The sequence below is a fragment of the Equus asinus genome, chromosome 11, assembly GCF_041296235.1.
Source record: "Equus asinus isolate D_3611 breed Donkey chromosome 11, EquAss-T2T_v2, whole genome shotgun sequence".
Taxonomy (NCBI): Eukaryota; Metazoa; Chordata; class Mammalia; order Perissodactyla; family Equidae; genus Equus; species Equus asinus.
The window spans coordinates 83,844,678-83,858,617 of record NC_091800.1 but is presented as its reverse complement, the minus strand read 5'-3'; the positions used below and the strand labels follow the sequence as shown (position 1 = coordinate 83,858,617).

General features: G+C 42.2%; 1 protein-coding gene across 1 annotated transcript in view; it reads left to right on the top strand.

Annotated features, from left to right (window-relative positions):
* TUBGCP3 (tubulin gamma complex component 3) overlaps positions 1 to 13,940 on the top strand; it is an 83,128-nt gene that overhangs the window by 15,143 nt on the left and 54,045 nt on the right. Inside the window, exons 4-10 of the mRNA XM_044779681.2 lie at positions 2,405 to 2,482; positions 3,662 to 3,879; positions 5,163 to 5,335; positions 8,332 to 8,450; positions 9,201 to 9,326; positions 12,430 to 12,498; positions 12,869 to 13,001. Of these exons, the coding sequence (XP_044635616.1) occupies positions 2,405 to 2,482; positions 3,662 to 3,879; positions 5,163 to 5,335; positions 8,332 to 8,450; positions 9,201 to 9,326; positions 12,430 to 12,498; positions 12,869 to 13,001 (916 nt within the window). The remainder of the gene's footprint in view (positions 1 to 2,404; positions 2,483 to 3,661; positions 3,880 to 5,162; positions 5,336 to 8,331; positions 8,451 to 9,200; positions 9,327 to 12,429; positions 12,499 to 12,868; positions 13,002 to 13,940) is intronic.

Below are 13,940 nucleotides of genomic sequence, written 5' to 3'. Positions count from 1 at the left end.
CCTCCGGAGGGGAGTGGCTCCTTGTTGGTGGTGCTCCTGCTTGCTTCCTCCACTTGTGCCCCCATCCCTGTCCACACCGCAGTGCACAGTCCCTCCATCAAACGCTCTTCAGCTGACTGACCCTGGGTGTTTAAAACCTCTTCTTCTTAGGTTAAAAAAAATGCTGCCGCCTCCCTTCCATATGCCTTTTGCTGATTTTTTGTGCAAATTTTGTTTGTTTTTGGAACTTTCTCTGCTTTCCACTCTGTATACCCTTTTATTTTTCTAAAATAAGAGCTGAGGTTCTAACCCAGGACTCTTGCTGCACTGGGAGAACTTCTCCTGTCTTCCTGACATCTGTTGGTCGTTTTTGTGCACAGTCCTTGGGAGACTCCCAGGGACATGCAGCTCGGCACCCTCAGCAGTGAAAGGAGCATTTCATCGTTCTCTTTCATACCTCTAGGTGTCCATCCGTCCATGTACAACCTGCTTTTTCCTATGTTCTCCCTTTTGGTGAATGATAACACCGTACATCTATTGCCAAAACCAGAAACCTGGATGTTATCTGGACTCCACCTTTCTCCCCAAATTCAGTCTGTCCCCAAGTCTTCCTGGTTGTTCCTCTGAGGTACGCCTCCCCTCTGTCTTTTTTGGAGTGAGGCAGACCTTGGTTTGAATCCTGGTGTGTAGCTTTGTGATTTGGGTAAGTCATTTAGGTTTTCACTGTTGTTTCCCTCGTTTATGGAGTGAAGAGAATAAAGCCTGTGTCACATGTGGCTGCGATGGTTACAGGAGATGAAGTATGTGAGGACTTGGCCCACACAGGCTTCCTTTAAATGGCTCCTCGGCTGCTGCTGCTGCGTGCTTGCGGGTATTGGGAATGGGGTCGGGTAGAGAGCACTCTTTGAGGCGGGCAGGCGAGGTGTGGCTCCTTGGTCCTGTGCCTGAGGCAGTCCTTTAGCCCCGGAGACCCAGGTTCCTGCTTATGGGGGTTGTCAGGGTTACCTGAGTGGATGCTCAGTCACCGAATGCCAGCCCAGCCCCTGGTCCTTCCCCTCCAGATGACTGCAGTTTCCTAATGAGGCCCTGTGCGTCTCATTTGTCTCCCCTCTGGTCCCTCCTCTGTGGCACTGGCAGGGAGTGGGTCCAGTCAGTGCCCTGCAAAGGCTGCCTGCTGTCTTCAGCTTAAAATCCAAGTTTCTTGGTACAGTATCTCCCAGGCCTCCTTTGATCTGAACCGTCATTCCATTTTCAGTTTCCATTTTCATATCTAGCTTTAGCCAAATTGATCTGTTTTCAGTTCGCTGAAGAGGCTGTGCCTGTCCCCCTTCCTTGCCTTTGCGTCACCCATCTTTCTGAGAGACTCATGTCTCCTCTGGACTCCTTTCCTGGGCCTGGGTCACTCAAGTGATCCTCCTGTCTGAAAAGTAATTTATCATACCAAAATATTTGGCTCATTTGTCTATTTACTGCTGGACTGAGGACTCCGTCAGGGCTGGGCCTCCTTCTTATCTGTGTTGCCCCAGCTGGGGAATTTATTGTTTCTGAAAAATTCTGTATTAATCAATTTTTAAATTTAGACCATATTTTAAATACCTGGGATGAGCTTATTCTTTAAAGAAATTTTCAAGGATGTTTTATATAATGAAGAACTTGTATAATGTAAGTAACCATCCCATAATTTATTTTGTAAATAAAGATCTGTGTATATTCTAGCCTGCACATCCAAAAGATAAAGCTGTGTGAATAGAGTAGAATGCTCTGTAAATTTGGGATAGAACGTACTGAGGGTGGGCTCCTGTTAATGGTTATAAATCAGGGCAGAGTGATAGACAGTTAGAAATCAATGAGATCTGTGTGATGACCTTAGCTAGAAACCTAGAGGTTGGTTATCCTGACAGTGAAGTGCTCCGGAGCCTTGAGTTTAGGGATGCGTGATGCTGAGACATACCTCTTTCACTTTACAATTCTTTTTTATTTACTTATTTGTTTTTAAATAATGCTCTATTTTATGGCCTAAATGGGACTTTGATAAAGGGGGGGAAAAGCATTCATATGTTTTATGATGGCATTTTTCTTATAGTCACTATGTTTGGGAAGCTGGCTATTACAACAGTTATTTCAGGAAGGAAATACTGTTATTCAGGAATAGAGTAATTTAAAAAATATGTTCTTATTGGGACTTTGGAGCTAATTTTCAGGGGGTCGAAAGCTCTAGGGGTGGTGAACTCTCGAGAGCATTATCTCTGGCCTTGGGTGGACAGCACTCTGTGCAATGCCTGGAAGACAGAGAAGTTGAGATTGGCTGTCACCATGTGAATTTAAAATGCATTCCTATTTTGGAAATAAGAATAATTTAGGAAAGACGAAGATAAAACTGGGGACTAGTATAAAGTTGTTCTTTTAATATTTTCTTTCTAAACAGGGAGTTTTGAAAAATAAGTGGTCAATTCTCTACCTCTTGCTAAGCCTTAGTGAAGACCCACGCAAGCAGCCAAACAAGGTGAGAGGCTCTGTTTTAGCAGCTCCTGCTTTCTAAAGGCGCTTAGTGTCTTTTCTTGGAACAGGTAGACCAATTTTGATATGAATCACCTTCTAGACTTAAGAAAATGATATGAGAAAAGGAAAAGAACTTGTCTAGTTTTCTGGGCGTTTGTGGAAGGTCAAAAGATTTCTTTTTTTTAAGGGCATTTTTAGTGTGCTGTGTTTCTTTAAGGTGTTTTTCAGAATTATGTTATTACTCCAAATATAACACTGTATAAATATTGTATAAATACGTAAACTATCAGTTTTCAAAATTTTTACTGTGTGAGGTTATTACTATCAGCACAGCTGCGTAATTCTTTATGAGTTAGAAGACCTTTTAGGATTTTCTTGTGTTTTCAGATATCCTTATGAGCATTAGTTACTGTTAGACCAGTGAAAACTTTATTGTCACATGGATTCAGTTTTTGACCTGTGCAGTGTTTGAAAAAGCAGTTTGGCAGCTCCATGTCCCAGAGAGTCTGGTATAATGAAATATTCTATTACGGAAATTTAAGTATTTGAAAAGTTGAAGAATGTGGGTGAAAGAGTCATATTTATCTCTAAAACCTTAGTCTAAGTAATGAACATTCTTTCATTATATAATAATGCCAAACCTTTAAAAATATTTGAGTAATTATTTGAGTTTTAGTTTACATGCATTCTGAATAAAGTGTTCAGTTATCAGACCATGTGGGAATTTTTGATTTCAGAAAACTTTCTACAACTTTATCAGTTCTGGCATATTTCAAAACTATAACTAATTTATTGGGTTTTTTTTTGGGAAGATTAGCCTTGAGTTAATATTTGCCGCCAATCCTCCTGTTTTTGCTGAGGAAGACTGGCCTTGAGCTAACATCCATTCCCATCTTCCTCTAGTTTAAATGTGGGATGCCTGCCACAGCGTGGCCTGACAAGTGGTGTGTGTGCGTCTGTGCCTGGGATTTCAGCCAGTGAACCCTGGGCCGCCAAAGTGGAGCGCTCAAACTTAAGTAGTACACCACTAGGCCAACCCCCTAACTTATTGTTTAATAAGTGCATAATCCACTTACAGAAATAGAACTAAAATCTGAATATAAATTATATCTTTGTTGATTTGGGAAGAGTGTTCTATAATTTTATATCTCTATGTTCTTAATGCGTTTTAATTGATTTTCAGGTTTCTAGCTATGCCACGTTATTTGCTCAAGCATTACCAAGAGATGCTCACTCTACTCCCTACTACTACGCCAGGCCTCAGACCCTCCCGCTGAACTACCAGGACCGCAGCACCCAGTCGGCGCAGAGCTCTGGCAGCGTTGGGAGCAGCGGCATCAGCAGTATAAGCATGTGTGCCCTCAACGGCCCGGCCCCCACGCCACAGTCTCTCCTCCCGGGGTAAACCAGGCTTACCAGCATAGACCCCTGAAGTAGCAGAACCAGGAAAGCCTCAGGCTTTTGTGTTTTGTGTTCACTGAAACTATTTAGAGCCTTGTATGTCCCAGAGTGTTCTAGGCACTGTCTCTGATGTGCTTTATCTGAGGTTTTACTGCCTAGACACTCCCTTCAGATAGGAATTCTTTCCACGTCTAATCACAGTTGACTGTAAGATTTTCTGCCGGCTCTTAACCTGTTAATGCACATGTGTATTAGTGAAGGACTTAGCTCCTAAGTGCAATATGCAGAGCCTTTTATTTTGAGGTGACTGACTGACAGTTCTCTTGCTGTATGCTCATATTTATCTCTGAGTGAATATTATCCCCTTCATTAACATATACTCTTCCCTTCACTGAACTGTTTAAAAATTAACTCAAATAAAATAAAGCTGTCTTATCCTCAAGTGCTAAGATCTTCAAACTAAGAATTATGGCATCTCAGTGCAAGTGAATTAAGATGAGGAACTATGGGAACACACGACTAAAATGTTGCTTCCCTTGCCGTTTAAGGTGTTGTCAAATCTAATTATGTTTTTAGGAAATACGTATACAAAATAAAAATACAAAAGTGTGTATTACATCATAGATAATATATATTAGTAACATTGAGATTCGCATTTTTGTGTTTTGCAGTCCCAGGAATGATATTTTTGTTACAGTTGTCAAAATATTCATTAGAAATTAGCTATCAGGTTCTTAGATCTTCAGAGAGCAGCTGTACGTGTTCTCCACATTCAGTAAAGCCTTTCTTTGGGTGTGCTTTTGCCGTAGATTTTATGTTTGTACACTTGAAATTAATTGGAAATTATGGTCTTTCTCTTCATATTGAGCATGTGGAGGCTGGGACACAAGGGTGGAGAAGAGCAGCAGCGTTCCAGGCTCTTTAACTCCGTGCTCAGCAGAAGCTGAGTGAGTGAAGGGTGGTGACTGTGAAGTTAAAGTCAGTGAATTGCAAAGTGGTTTTAAATGGGTGATGTATGTTATGTGTTTGTAAAGAAAAGTCAAATAGATTTTGATTTTTATGGTAAGAAACGTGTGGAGGTGGCAGGGAGAGTCTAAGTGCTAGCCTGAGGGTCCAAGGCGGCCTTGGACTGATTGTCGTCGATGTGTTTGAGTAGGGTTAAGTCACCTGTGCATTTCAGATTATCAATATAGTATAGTAAGAAAAATTTCTGGAAGTGTTTTTATCTCTTCAGTGAATAGCCTGGGTGTTTGAAGATACAAGATGTTCCTTCCTTCTTTTAGACAGTCTCATCAAGCTCCAGGAGTAGGAGACTGTCTTCGACAGCAGTTGGGGTCACGTCTTGCATGGACTTTAACTGCAAACCAGCCTTCTTTACAAACCACTACCTCAAAAGGCATCCCCAGCACTGTTGCTCGCACCGTGACAAGGCCAAGGAGAGAAGGGGATGCAGGTGGTGAGTAAGGATGTATTTTAACGTAGCTTTTCTTTGAACATTTGGAAGTCATGCTTCCCTTACTTTAAAACACTGGTCAGGAATCTCCACTTTCAACCTTTGGGTAGTTTCTTGTTCTCATAATGAGGTTCAGAATCCTAACTCTGGTCTCTGATGCCTTGGGAAGTCTGGCTTTATCACTGTATGTCTCTGTGACCTTGGAATCCTCAGCCCCATTCACTTTTCAGATCCTTGTCTGAGTGGTTTCCTCCGCCCAGGTCTTTCTTCTCTTCCCTTCCTCGTCACATCCCCTCTCTGTTTTTATTTTCTGCCTTTCTTCCTGGGAAGGCTTCTCCAGACGAGACCAGGCCCCTAGTACCAGTTACCGTCTTCTCCACAGTCGGAGTTCCAACAACAAGGAGGGGCTGTTTCTGTCTTGTTCACCATGCCATTTGAAGAAGCTCATTGCAGATTTATTTGATCACTAAATGAATGCCTCATTGAGAGTTCTAAATCTCTGCTAGATTCCAAAGAAAGTTTGAGTTTCTTTTTTTTTTAACTTTTTTTTTTAAGATTGGCACTTAAGCTAACATCTATTGTCAATCTTCTTCTTTTTTCCTCCTTCTTCTTCTCCCCAAAGCCCTCCAGTACATAGTTCAGTATTCTAGTTGTAGGTCCTTCTGGTTGTGCCATGTGGGACGCCGCCTCAGCATGGCCTGATGAGCAGTGCCATGTCCTTGCCCAGGATCCAAACCAGCGAAACCCTGGGCTGCTGAAGCGGAAATGTGTGAACTTAACCACTGGCCACGGGGCTGGTCCCAAATGTTTGAATTTCTTTCATGAGAACCACATGAATAGCAGTGTTTGGAACATGAGTATCCTGAAAATAGAAGAATGAGCTTTATTGTTCATAATCTACAGATTCTGAAATTCCTCTAGCTGTGATCTGTCTTTGTGTAGAATGCGAGGATGAGCAGTGTCTTTTAGACTCATGAGGACAGCTTGGAGTGCAGAACTCGGCCTGTGCCTGTGTAGCCGCACTTGCCGGCCTCTCTCTGTCCTGTGACACGTGACAGCTATGTCCTCTGGGGCTTAGAAACTCATTTCTAGATGGACTCAGAGTGCTCTTCTCTGCTCTCCTTCTGTTGGTGTGACTCCTGATCCCCGACCAGAACCTTCAAATCTGTATTCCGTACAAACCTGAAGAGACAGAAGGACTTAAAGATATACTTGATTAGCCCAAAGGAGCAGGAGAGGAAGTGCAAAGGAAGAAAGAACAGTGGGGTAAAGAGAAAACATACCGCAGTCAGTTAAATTCAAATCCAAATGTCAGTAATTACATTAAATTTATATACATTAGACACTGTTTAAAAGACGGATTTTTCAAAAAATGCTGTTTAGACAATTATGTACTACTCACAAGAGACACATTTTAAATATAGGACCACAAATAGGTTGAAAGTAAATGGATGGGAAAAACACAGACCATGGGGAAGCTGAGTGGCTGTCTTAATGTCAAGTAGACAGTGGCAGGAATGTTGCCAAGGACAGAAGCACATTGCATAACAACAAAAGGGTCAGTTCTTGGGGAAGAAGTAATACTCCTAAATGTATATTCACCTACCGACAGAGCTTCAAATGCAAAGAAAAACCAACAGAACTGCAAAGAAGACACACAAACCCACAATTACAAATGGATATTTCAACTTCTTTCTTAGTAACTGATGGAAAAAGTAGATAAAAATGGTCAGTGATGATAGGTAAGATTTGAACAATACTACTATTAAATTGATGTAATTGATAATTATAGAATATTATCTCCATGACTGTGAAATACAAACTTGTCCTCTCCTTCTGACTCTATTGTCCTGGTTCTGGCAGTGCTGATCCCCAACTGTACACTCTGATTGTGCTGGCCCTGTTCTGGGAGTGCTGATCCCCGACTGTACACTGATTGTGCTGGCCCGGTTCTGGGAGCGCTGATCCCCGACTGTGCACTGATTGTGCTGGCCCTGTTCTGGGAGTGCTGATCCCTGACTGTACTCTGATTGTGCTGGCCCGGTTCTGGGAGCTCTGATCCCCAACTGTACACTCTGATTGTGCTGGCCCTGTTCTGGGAGCGCTGATCCCCAACTGTACACTCTGATTGTGCCGGCCCGGTTCTGAGAGCTCTGATCCCCAACTGAACACTCTGATTGTGCTGGCCCTGTTCTGGGAACGCTGATCCCTGACTGTACTCTGATTGTGCTGGCCCTGTTCTGGGAGCACTGATCCCCAACTGTACACTGATTGTGCTGGCCCTGTTCTGGGAGCGCTGATCCCCGACTGTACACTGATTGTGCTGGCCCTGTTCTGGGAGTGCTGATCTCCGACTGTACACTCTGATTGTGCTGGCCCTGTTCTGGGAGCGCTGATCCCCGACTGTACACTCTTATTGTGCTGGCTTGGTTCTGGGAGTGCTGATCTCCGACTGTATACTCTGACTGGGTTTTTTCTCCCACTGATGACATCTTGGATTTCTGGGCATTGCCTCCTTGTCCTTATCTTGCCATTATTTTGAGTAACACCTTAATTCTAACTTAGCTTTGTCCAAGGTTTATGGAAATTGTAAGTAACTTCTCTGCTGTTAACTCCTTTTTATATGGTGTTGAGAATGGACCAAGGTTTGTCTGCTTGCTGTGTAATAAGCCCGTATTCCCAAACACTATCTTGAAATAAATAAGCATCCCTTTGTGATTGATTTGTGCTGCCCCTTGATTATATATTAAGTTCCCACATATTGCTTCGTCTTTTTAAAAGACTTTTTGTATAAGAAATTACATGATTTCCATTCTTTTTCAGGAAATCCTATGTTTCTTAAAACTTTATACTCTCTTTTTCATCTTAAGCTCATTTATTTAGTGTTAAAATTTTGTCCTGGTTGCAAATATATACTCCAAAACTAATTGTGTCATAAAACTGATTTTGTCTTAAAAATATTGTTCAGTAATTACTCTCTTATAAAAACCATTTTGCAGGTGCTGTGGAAGTTACTGAGGCAGCCCTTGTCCGAGACATTTTGTATGTGTTCCAGGGCATAGATGGCAAAAATATCAAGATGAGCAACGCTGAGAATTGTTACAAAGTGGAGGGAAAGGTACAGTAACTAAACCCTGTCTAAAATATTCAGAAAGAAAGAATAAATGTCATGAAGACCACATAGGAGCTGTTAATTTGTGAGGTGTCATTGGGGTAATGAGGGCTGGCTTTACAACGTCAGGTGTCCAGTCAAGTTGCACTACTAAATGCCGATTTCTCTTTCCCCGTGCAGTGTGCAGCTTGTGTAGTCTTGTTACAGGGCCCCGTGTCATCAGTACTTCCTTCCTTTCCCTTCTGTTTCTTGCCTTCGTCATTTTCAGTGATGCAGCCACCCCAGTAACTGGGTTTCTGTATCCTGTGATGGTGATGCCACGGGTACCTGAGTGGCAGGTATGACTTGGTGTCTTTGTTCTTAAACAGGATTCCAGATGAGGCCGCTCTGCTTGCTTTTGCTTACTTCTTCCACAGCCCTTCTTGTTGACATTGTGACCTTCTGCTACTCTCAGCTGTTTCACGAGGTGACGAGTGTCACAGACTGTCCCTGCCATGCTGGCCACTCCCTCCACCAGGGGATGTGACCCAAACTTACTATTCTCTGGGCGGTATTTTACTTTCCTGCCTGTTACCTGATGCTTTTTGTTTCCCAGAATCTCATTGTTTTCACTTTAATGATAGTATATTAGTTAGTTTTAAATTGCATGTGTTGAAGGCTAAGAATTATAATATTAAGTACAAATGGTTAAGAAAAATAATAATTAAAATTCTCGTGTTGAGTTTCCTTTTAGCTCTTGATCTCTTTTCTTTTTAGGCAAACCTAAGTAAATCTTTGAGGGATACGACAGTCAGACTTGCTGAGTTGGGATGGTTACATAATAAAATCAGAAAATACACTGACCAGAGGAGTCTAGACCGTTCATTTGGACTTGTAGGTCAGGTATGTTCATTATTACTAGAATGTTTGGGATGCCGTTCACTTTTGGAAATGCTTAATCTGCTTAAAATCTTATGAAAATAATTCTTAAGAGGCTTCTTTTTAAATAGAAAAGCTTTGTTAATAGACTTTGTGTCACTCATGGTCCACTCAAGAAAATAGAAACCATAGTAGATATTGACAAAGATAATCAAATACAGCAAATTGTTTACATAGCTGTTGGAGGACTGTGAAAGCAAAAGAATACAAACACTAATTAAAACAGAGGTAAACCTGGGGAGCAGAGAGAAGAGGTTGGGGTAATCAGGATCCAGTAGCTTGGAGGAGGGGCTCCCAGCAGATGCAGCCCTCTGAGGAGGGCCTGCTGGGACATAGACCTGTGAGCAGGGGACATTCCCAACTGCTGTGGGTGCCCCACACAGCACAGTGAGACTGGATTGAGGAATGCTCCAGAAGCCAGAGGCGGGAGCCAACTGCTGCTGCTGGCCTGAATGGCCACAACTGGGGCACTGCCTACAGGATGGCAAGTAGTTGGGAAGGAACTGGTCCTTCCCCTCCTCCTCCTTCTGGAACCGGACAGGAGGCAGCTGGTAAAGGAGAAGTGAAGTTTACACATCCCAACTCCTTTTAAAGGTTGAGCAGCATAGGATTTTGCCCTCAAGTTGTTTCTTGGGCAGTAATTATTTCCTGTGAAATCTCCCAAAAATTATTGGAGAGAGAGTGACAAGTAAACTGCACTGTAGGTGCAGCATAGCATGGCAGCATAGCTGGTGACTAGGAGTGTGGCTTTAAGTGAGACCACCCAGGGTTCTGGGTGTTGGCTTTACTCTTTCATAGTTACATCGTCTTGCACAGGTTTCCTTCTCTTGGCCTTAGTTTCTTTGTCTGTAGAATGGAGGTGATGATAACGTACAAGACAATGATACTCTCCAAGGTCGTGAGCATTAGGAGACAGTGCATAGAACGCTGCTTGTCCCGAGCCCAGCGCTGTTCCCTTAGTCGCATTTACCAGGATAGACAATAGGCTGGATGGGCCAGGACCCTCCCCCATCACTGTAACACAGAAAGGAAAGACCAGGCCTTCAGGACCAGCTCCACCTGGCGTTAACGGTGTATGGAGTTTGTAGACTAATGAGCCCACTGGCCATCCCTCTGCTGTGGTTTCTGGGAGTCCTTTCCCCCTTTCCAGAAAGGACCATCTTATGTCTTTGTATCATTCCCTAGTGAATGCAAATTCCGCTGTTATGTCCTAGTCAAGTTATTAGATGTGAAACAAAACAAACAGAAAATGAATACAGGAAAGCTAAACAAACTATTACATGGTTTCTTATTCCAGCAGATTGATTGGTAATCACTATGGTAGTGTCATATAGTATTTTATAGTGCTATATTTTAAAGCATTGTCTCTCATATTTGATTAACAGCCCTCTGAAATTAGCAAGGCAAGTGGTAATTGTCCCCATTTTGTAGATATAAAAGTTGAGCCTCAGAAAGGTTAATCGATTTGTCCACATTGCCCTCACATGTTCTTTGGGACCAGAATATGATGCATAATGTCTCCTCTGAAGCTCTTTCCATTCCTCTCCCCGTTCCTGCTTTGTAAAGTCATTGCTCTGTACTGTCTGGCTACTGAGGAGGCAGTGGCGTTGCTTATTGGAAGAATGATGGATGCTTTCGGGGTGACCTTATGTTGTGGGTAGCCGGGGAGTCTTGATTTGTGTCTTGTCCCGGTGTAGTTATTATCAGCCCCCTTTCACTCTCAGAAGTGTCCTGGATCTAGATGTACTAAATGGAACAAAATCTTATTTATAACGGAAGATAGTGTTTCCTAAGTATGAAACTTGTATTTGCTTTTTAATAATGCAGGTGAGAACAGCCTCAGTTAACTGGAAACCTTCTGTGTGGATACACAGGTGCTGAATTATTCATTGTAATTCTGTGATCTTGGTTGGAGACCACTTAGGGGCTGACGTGTATACTCCTGTATATATTTATATTCTACCTGAGAGACTATGATTTCATTATTTCTAGTGGTCAGCAGTTGGGATTTGTTTTTGCTTTTAACTTTGATGTGTTTGTGTGTATGTTTGTCTGCCGTGGGTTCTGGGATGGGGTTTTTGTAAAAAGTGATGCCATGCCTGAAAAGGTGCCACATCGTTTTCTCTGAATATTACTTAAGAAAACTGACGTAAAATGTCAGCACCTCCCATAACCACCCTGTTGTGTTATTTCATTTATTCCTCCTGTATAAATGGGCCAGTGGGACAGGGAAGGGCTGACCCACGATGATACACCCAGCGTGTGCCCAGGGTTTCATGCTGAGGTCAGCTGATTCCAAAACATAAGAAAGCCCATCTTGCAGCTCTCACTTTTGACACATTCCCTGGAGTCTGTAAAATTAGTTTTATGTTCATTTTTATAGCCTGTAAGGATGAAAATACTTGTATTAGACCCAATGCACAAAACATAAATACAGTAAGTATAAACCTAGAGATGACTGATTGTTTATTGCTTTAAAGTATTCAGAAAAGTGTGGAGCCTGATATTTAAGGAAAACAGGTTTTATCCTTTGTAAGTTCTGTCTCTTATAGGTTCTGTTGGAAACCAGAGCTTCCCACTGAGTATTCCTGGGTTTACATCCCAGAGTTCATTCCAGAAAGTTCTTAGACTGTGTGAAGGCCCTTACAGTTTCTGATTTCACATCTGTTCAGCTTTTAAGATTGGAGAGGTACAAAGAAGTTTTTAGTAATATGGAAGGGAAAAAGTACAAACTCCCCCCACAACTGGGGGAAATTAGTATAGAGTTGTCAGTTTTAAAATTTTGCGAATTAAGAACGTTAAAGAAAATTATATTTAACTCTAAAAATTTAGAGGGGACATTATCTTAAAATAAAGGATTATTGTCCAGAGTGAATGCACTTTTAGCTTCATGAGATACATACTCCGTTTTCTTCGTTTCCCTCTTGCAAAGTTCATGCTAAGGGACAACACGTCCCTAACATTATTGAATACCTGTAGGACTTTGTCTTAAAGCATGGTGCAGTTCAGATGAGTTGATGTGTGATGACTGTGTTGTGCTTTAATTAGACTCACTCTTTCTACACAGAGCTTTTGTGCTGCCTTGCACCAAGAACTCAAAGAATACTATCGATTACTCTCTGTTTTACATTCCCAGGTAAATACTTTATTTTTATTAATTCCTTCATGATTTGAAGTGTTACAAGATTGCAGCTGTGTAGAATTTTTAAGTTTCTTCATACATTACTTTTAAAAGATAAAAATCTGTTTGATAACACTGCTAGTAAGCTCTGGAAATCTACAGTTTCAGTATATCCTAGAGGCAATTAATTTCTGATTTTCAGGGTCCTGTGTACCATTTAAACAGATCACTTGTAGATTGAAGGAACTGTTCTTCTCTCAGAGGGGACCTTTTGCTTCATTTTTATGAGAATAATCCCTTCCCCATATTCAGTTTATATGGATTAAGAAATGATTGACGTGTTTAGTGACCTCTGCTTATACATTATGTGATTACTGTTTTTCAGCTCCAGTTAGAGGATGATCAGGGTGTGAATTTGGGCCTTGAGAGTAGCTTAACACTCCGGCGCCTCCTGGTTTGGACATACGACCCCAAGATAAGACTGAAGACTCTGGCGGCCCTGGTGGACCACTGCCAAGGTCATTTTGCATCTCATGGACCTGCTTTATTTTAAAGCAAGTTTTAAGGAATATCATCTAGGTTTATTTTTGTGCCTGCTCTTTTGTATCCTCAACAACCATAAGTATGCTGATTGATAAAAGTTAACAGATTTGAAGTTACAGGGTAAAAAAAAAGCAGTTGCCAATGTGGCCCAGTATTTGTACTTGTTGAAGCTCAGGATTTCATTGAAATGAAGGAATAAAGGAAGAGAGTATCTAATTTTTGAAGATTTATCTTCTTTTTGTGGTCCTTGGTGTTCTTAACTGCTTTTCTGTTTCTTCGTTTACTTGACTTCTAACTGGCAGTCTCTCCTGGTGTTTTATGCCACCTGAGGTTGTGCTCCCTGTCTGGGTTCACCAGCTTTGTGCTGCTCTTCCCATATTGGCATGTCTGGCTTTGGCCTCTCCTGCGCCCAGTCTGTATTTCTAGTTGCCTTCTAAACATTTTTCCTCACTGTGCTACCTTGGCCAGGGAGCTGCTTCTCTTTTTTTCCCTCATGTGTAACATCAGGACACTGATAGTCTGGACTTAGGATGGTTAGGACTAATGAGAGGTGAGAAGCCAGAGGTCTGCCCCTTAGTTCGTGGCTCAGTGTTTGCTGCCATCCTCCTCCTGGGTGATTCACAAGGACCAGAGCTTGAACATGTTGAAGTCCAGTTCATGGTGCTGTCAGTGCCTTTCCGTCTTCACCTCCTGGCACTTCCCCTAAAAACAAAGAAGTTGAACACACTGAATAAATATCTCCTTTTTCTTCAATTACCAGCACTGCCCCATAACTGGACTCTTACCAGACTCCTCTTTTCCTTTCCTCCCAATCCCCCATCTCTTCCAATGTCCAGTTAGCCGCTGAAGTCCCCGTGCCTCCCACTCCTTCCTGTGTCTCAAGTTGCTGCCACTCCTGCAGACACGGTTTGAAT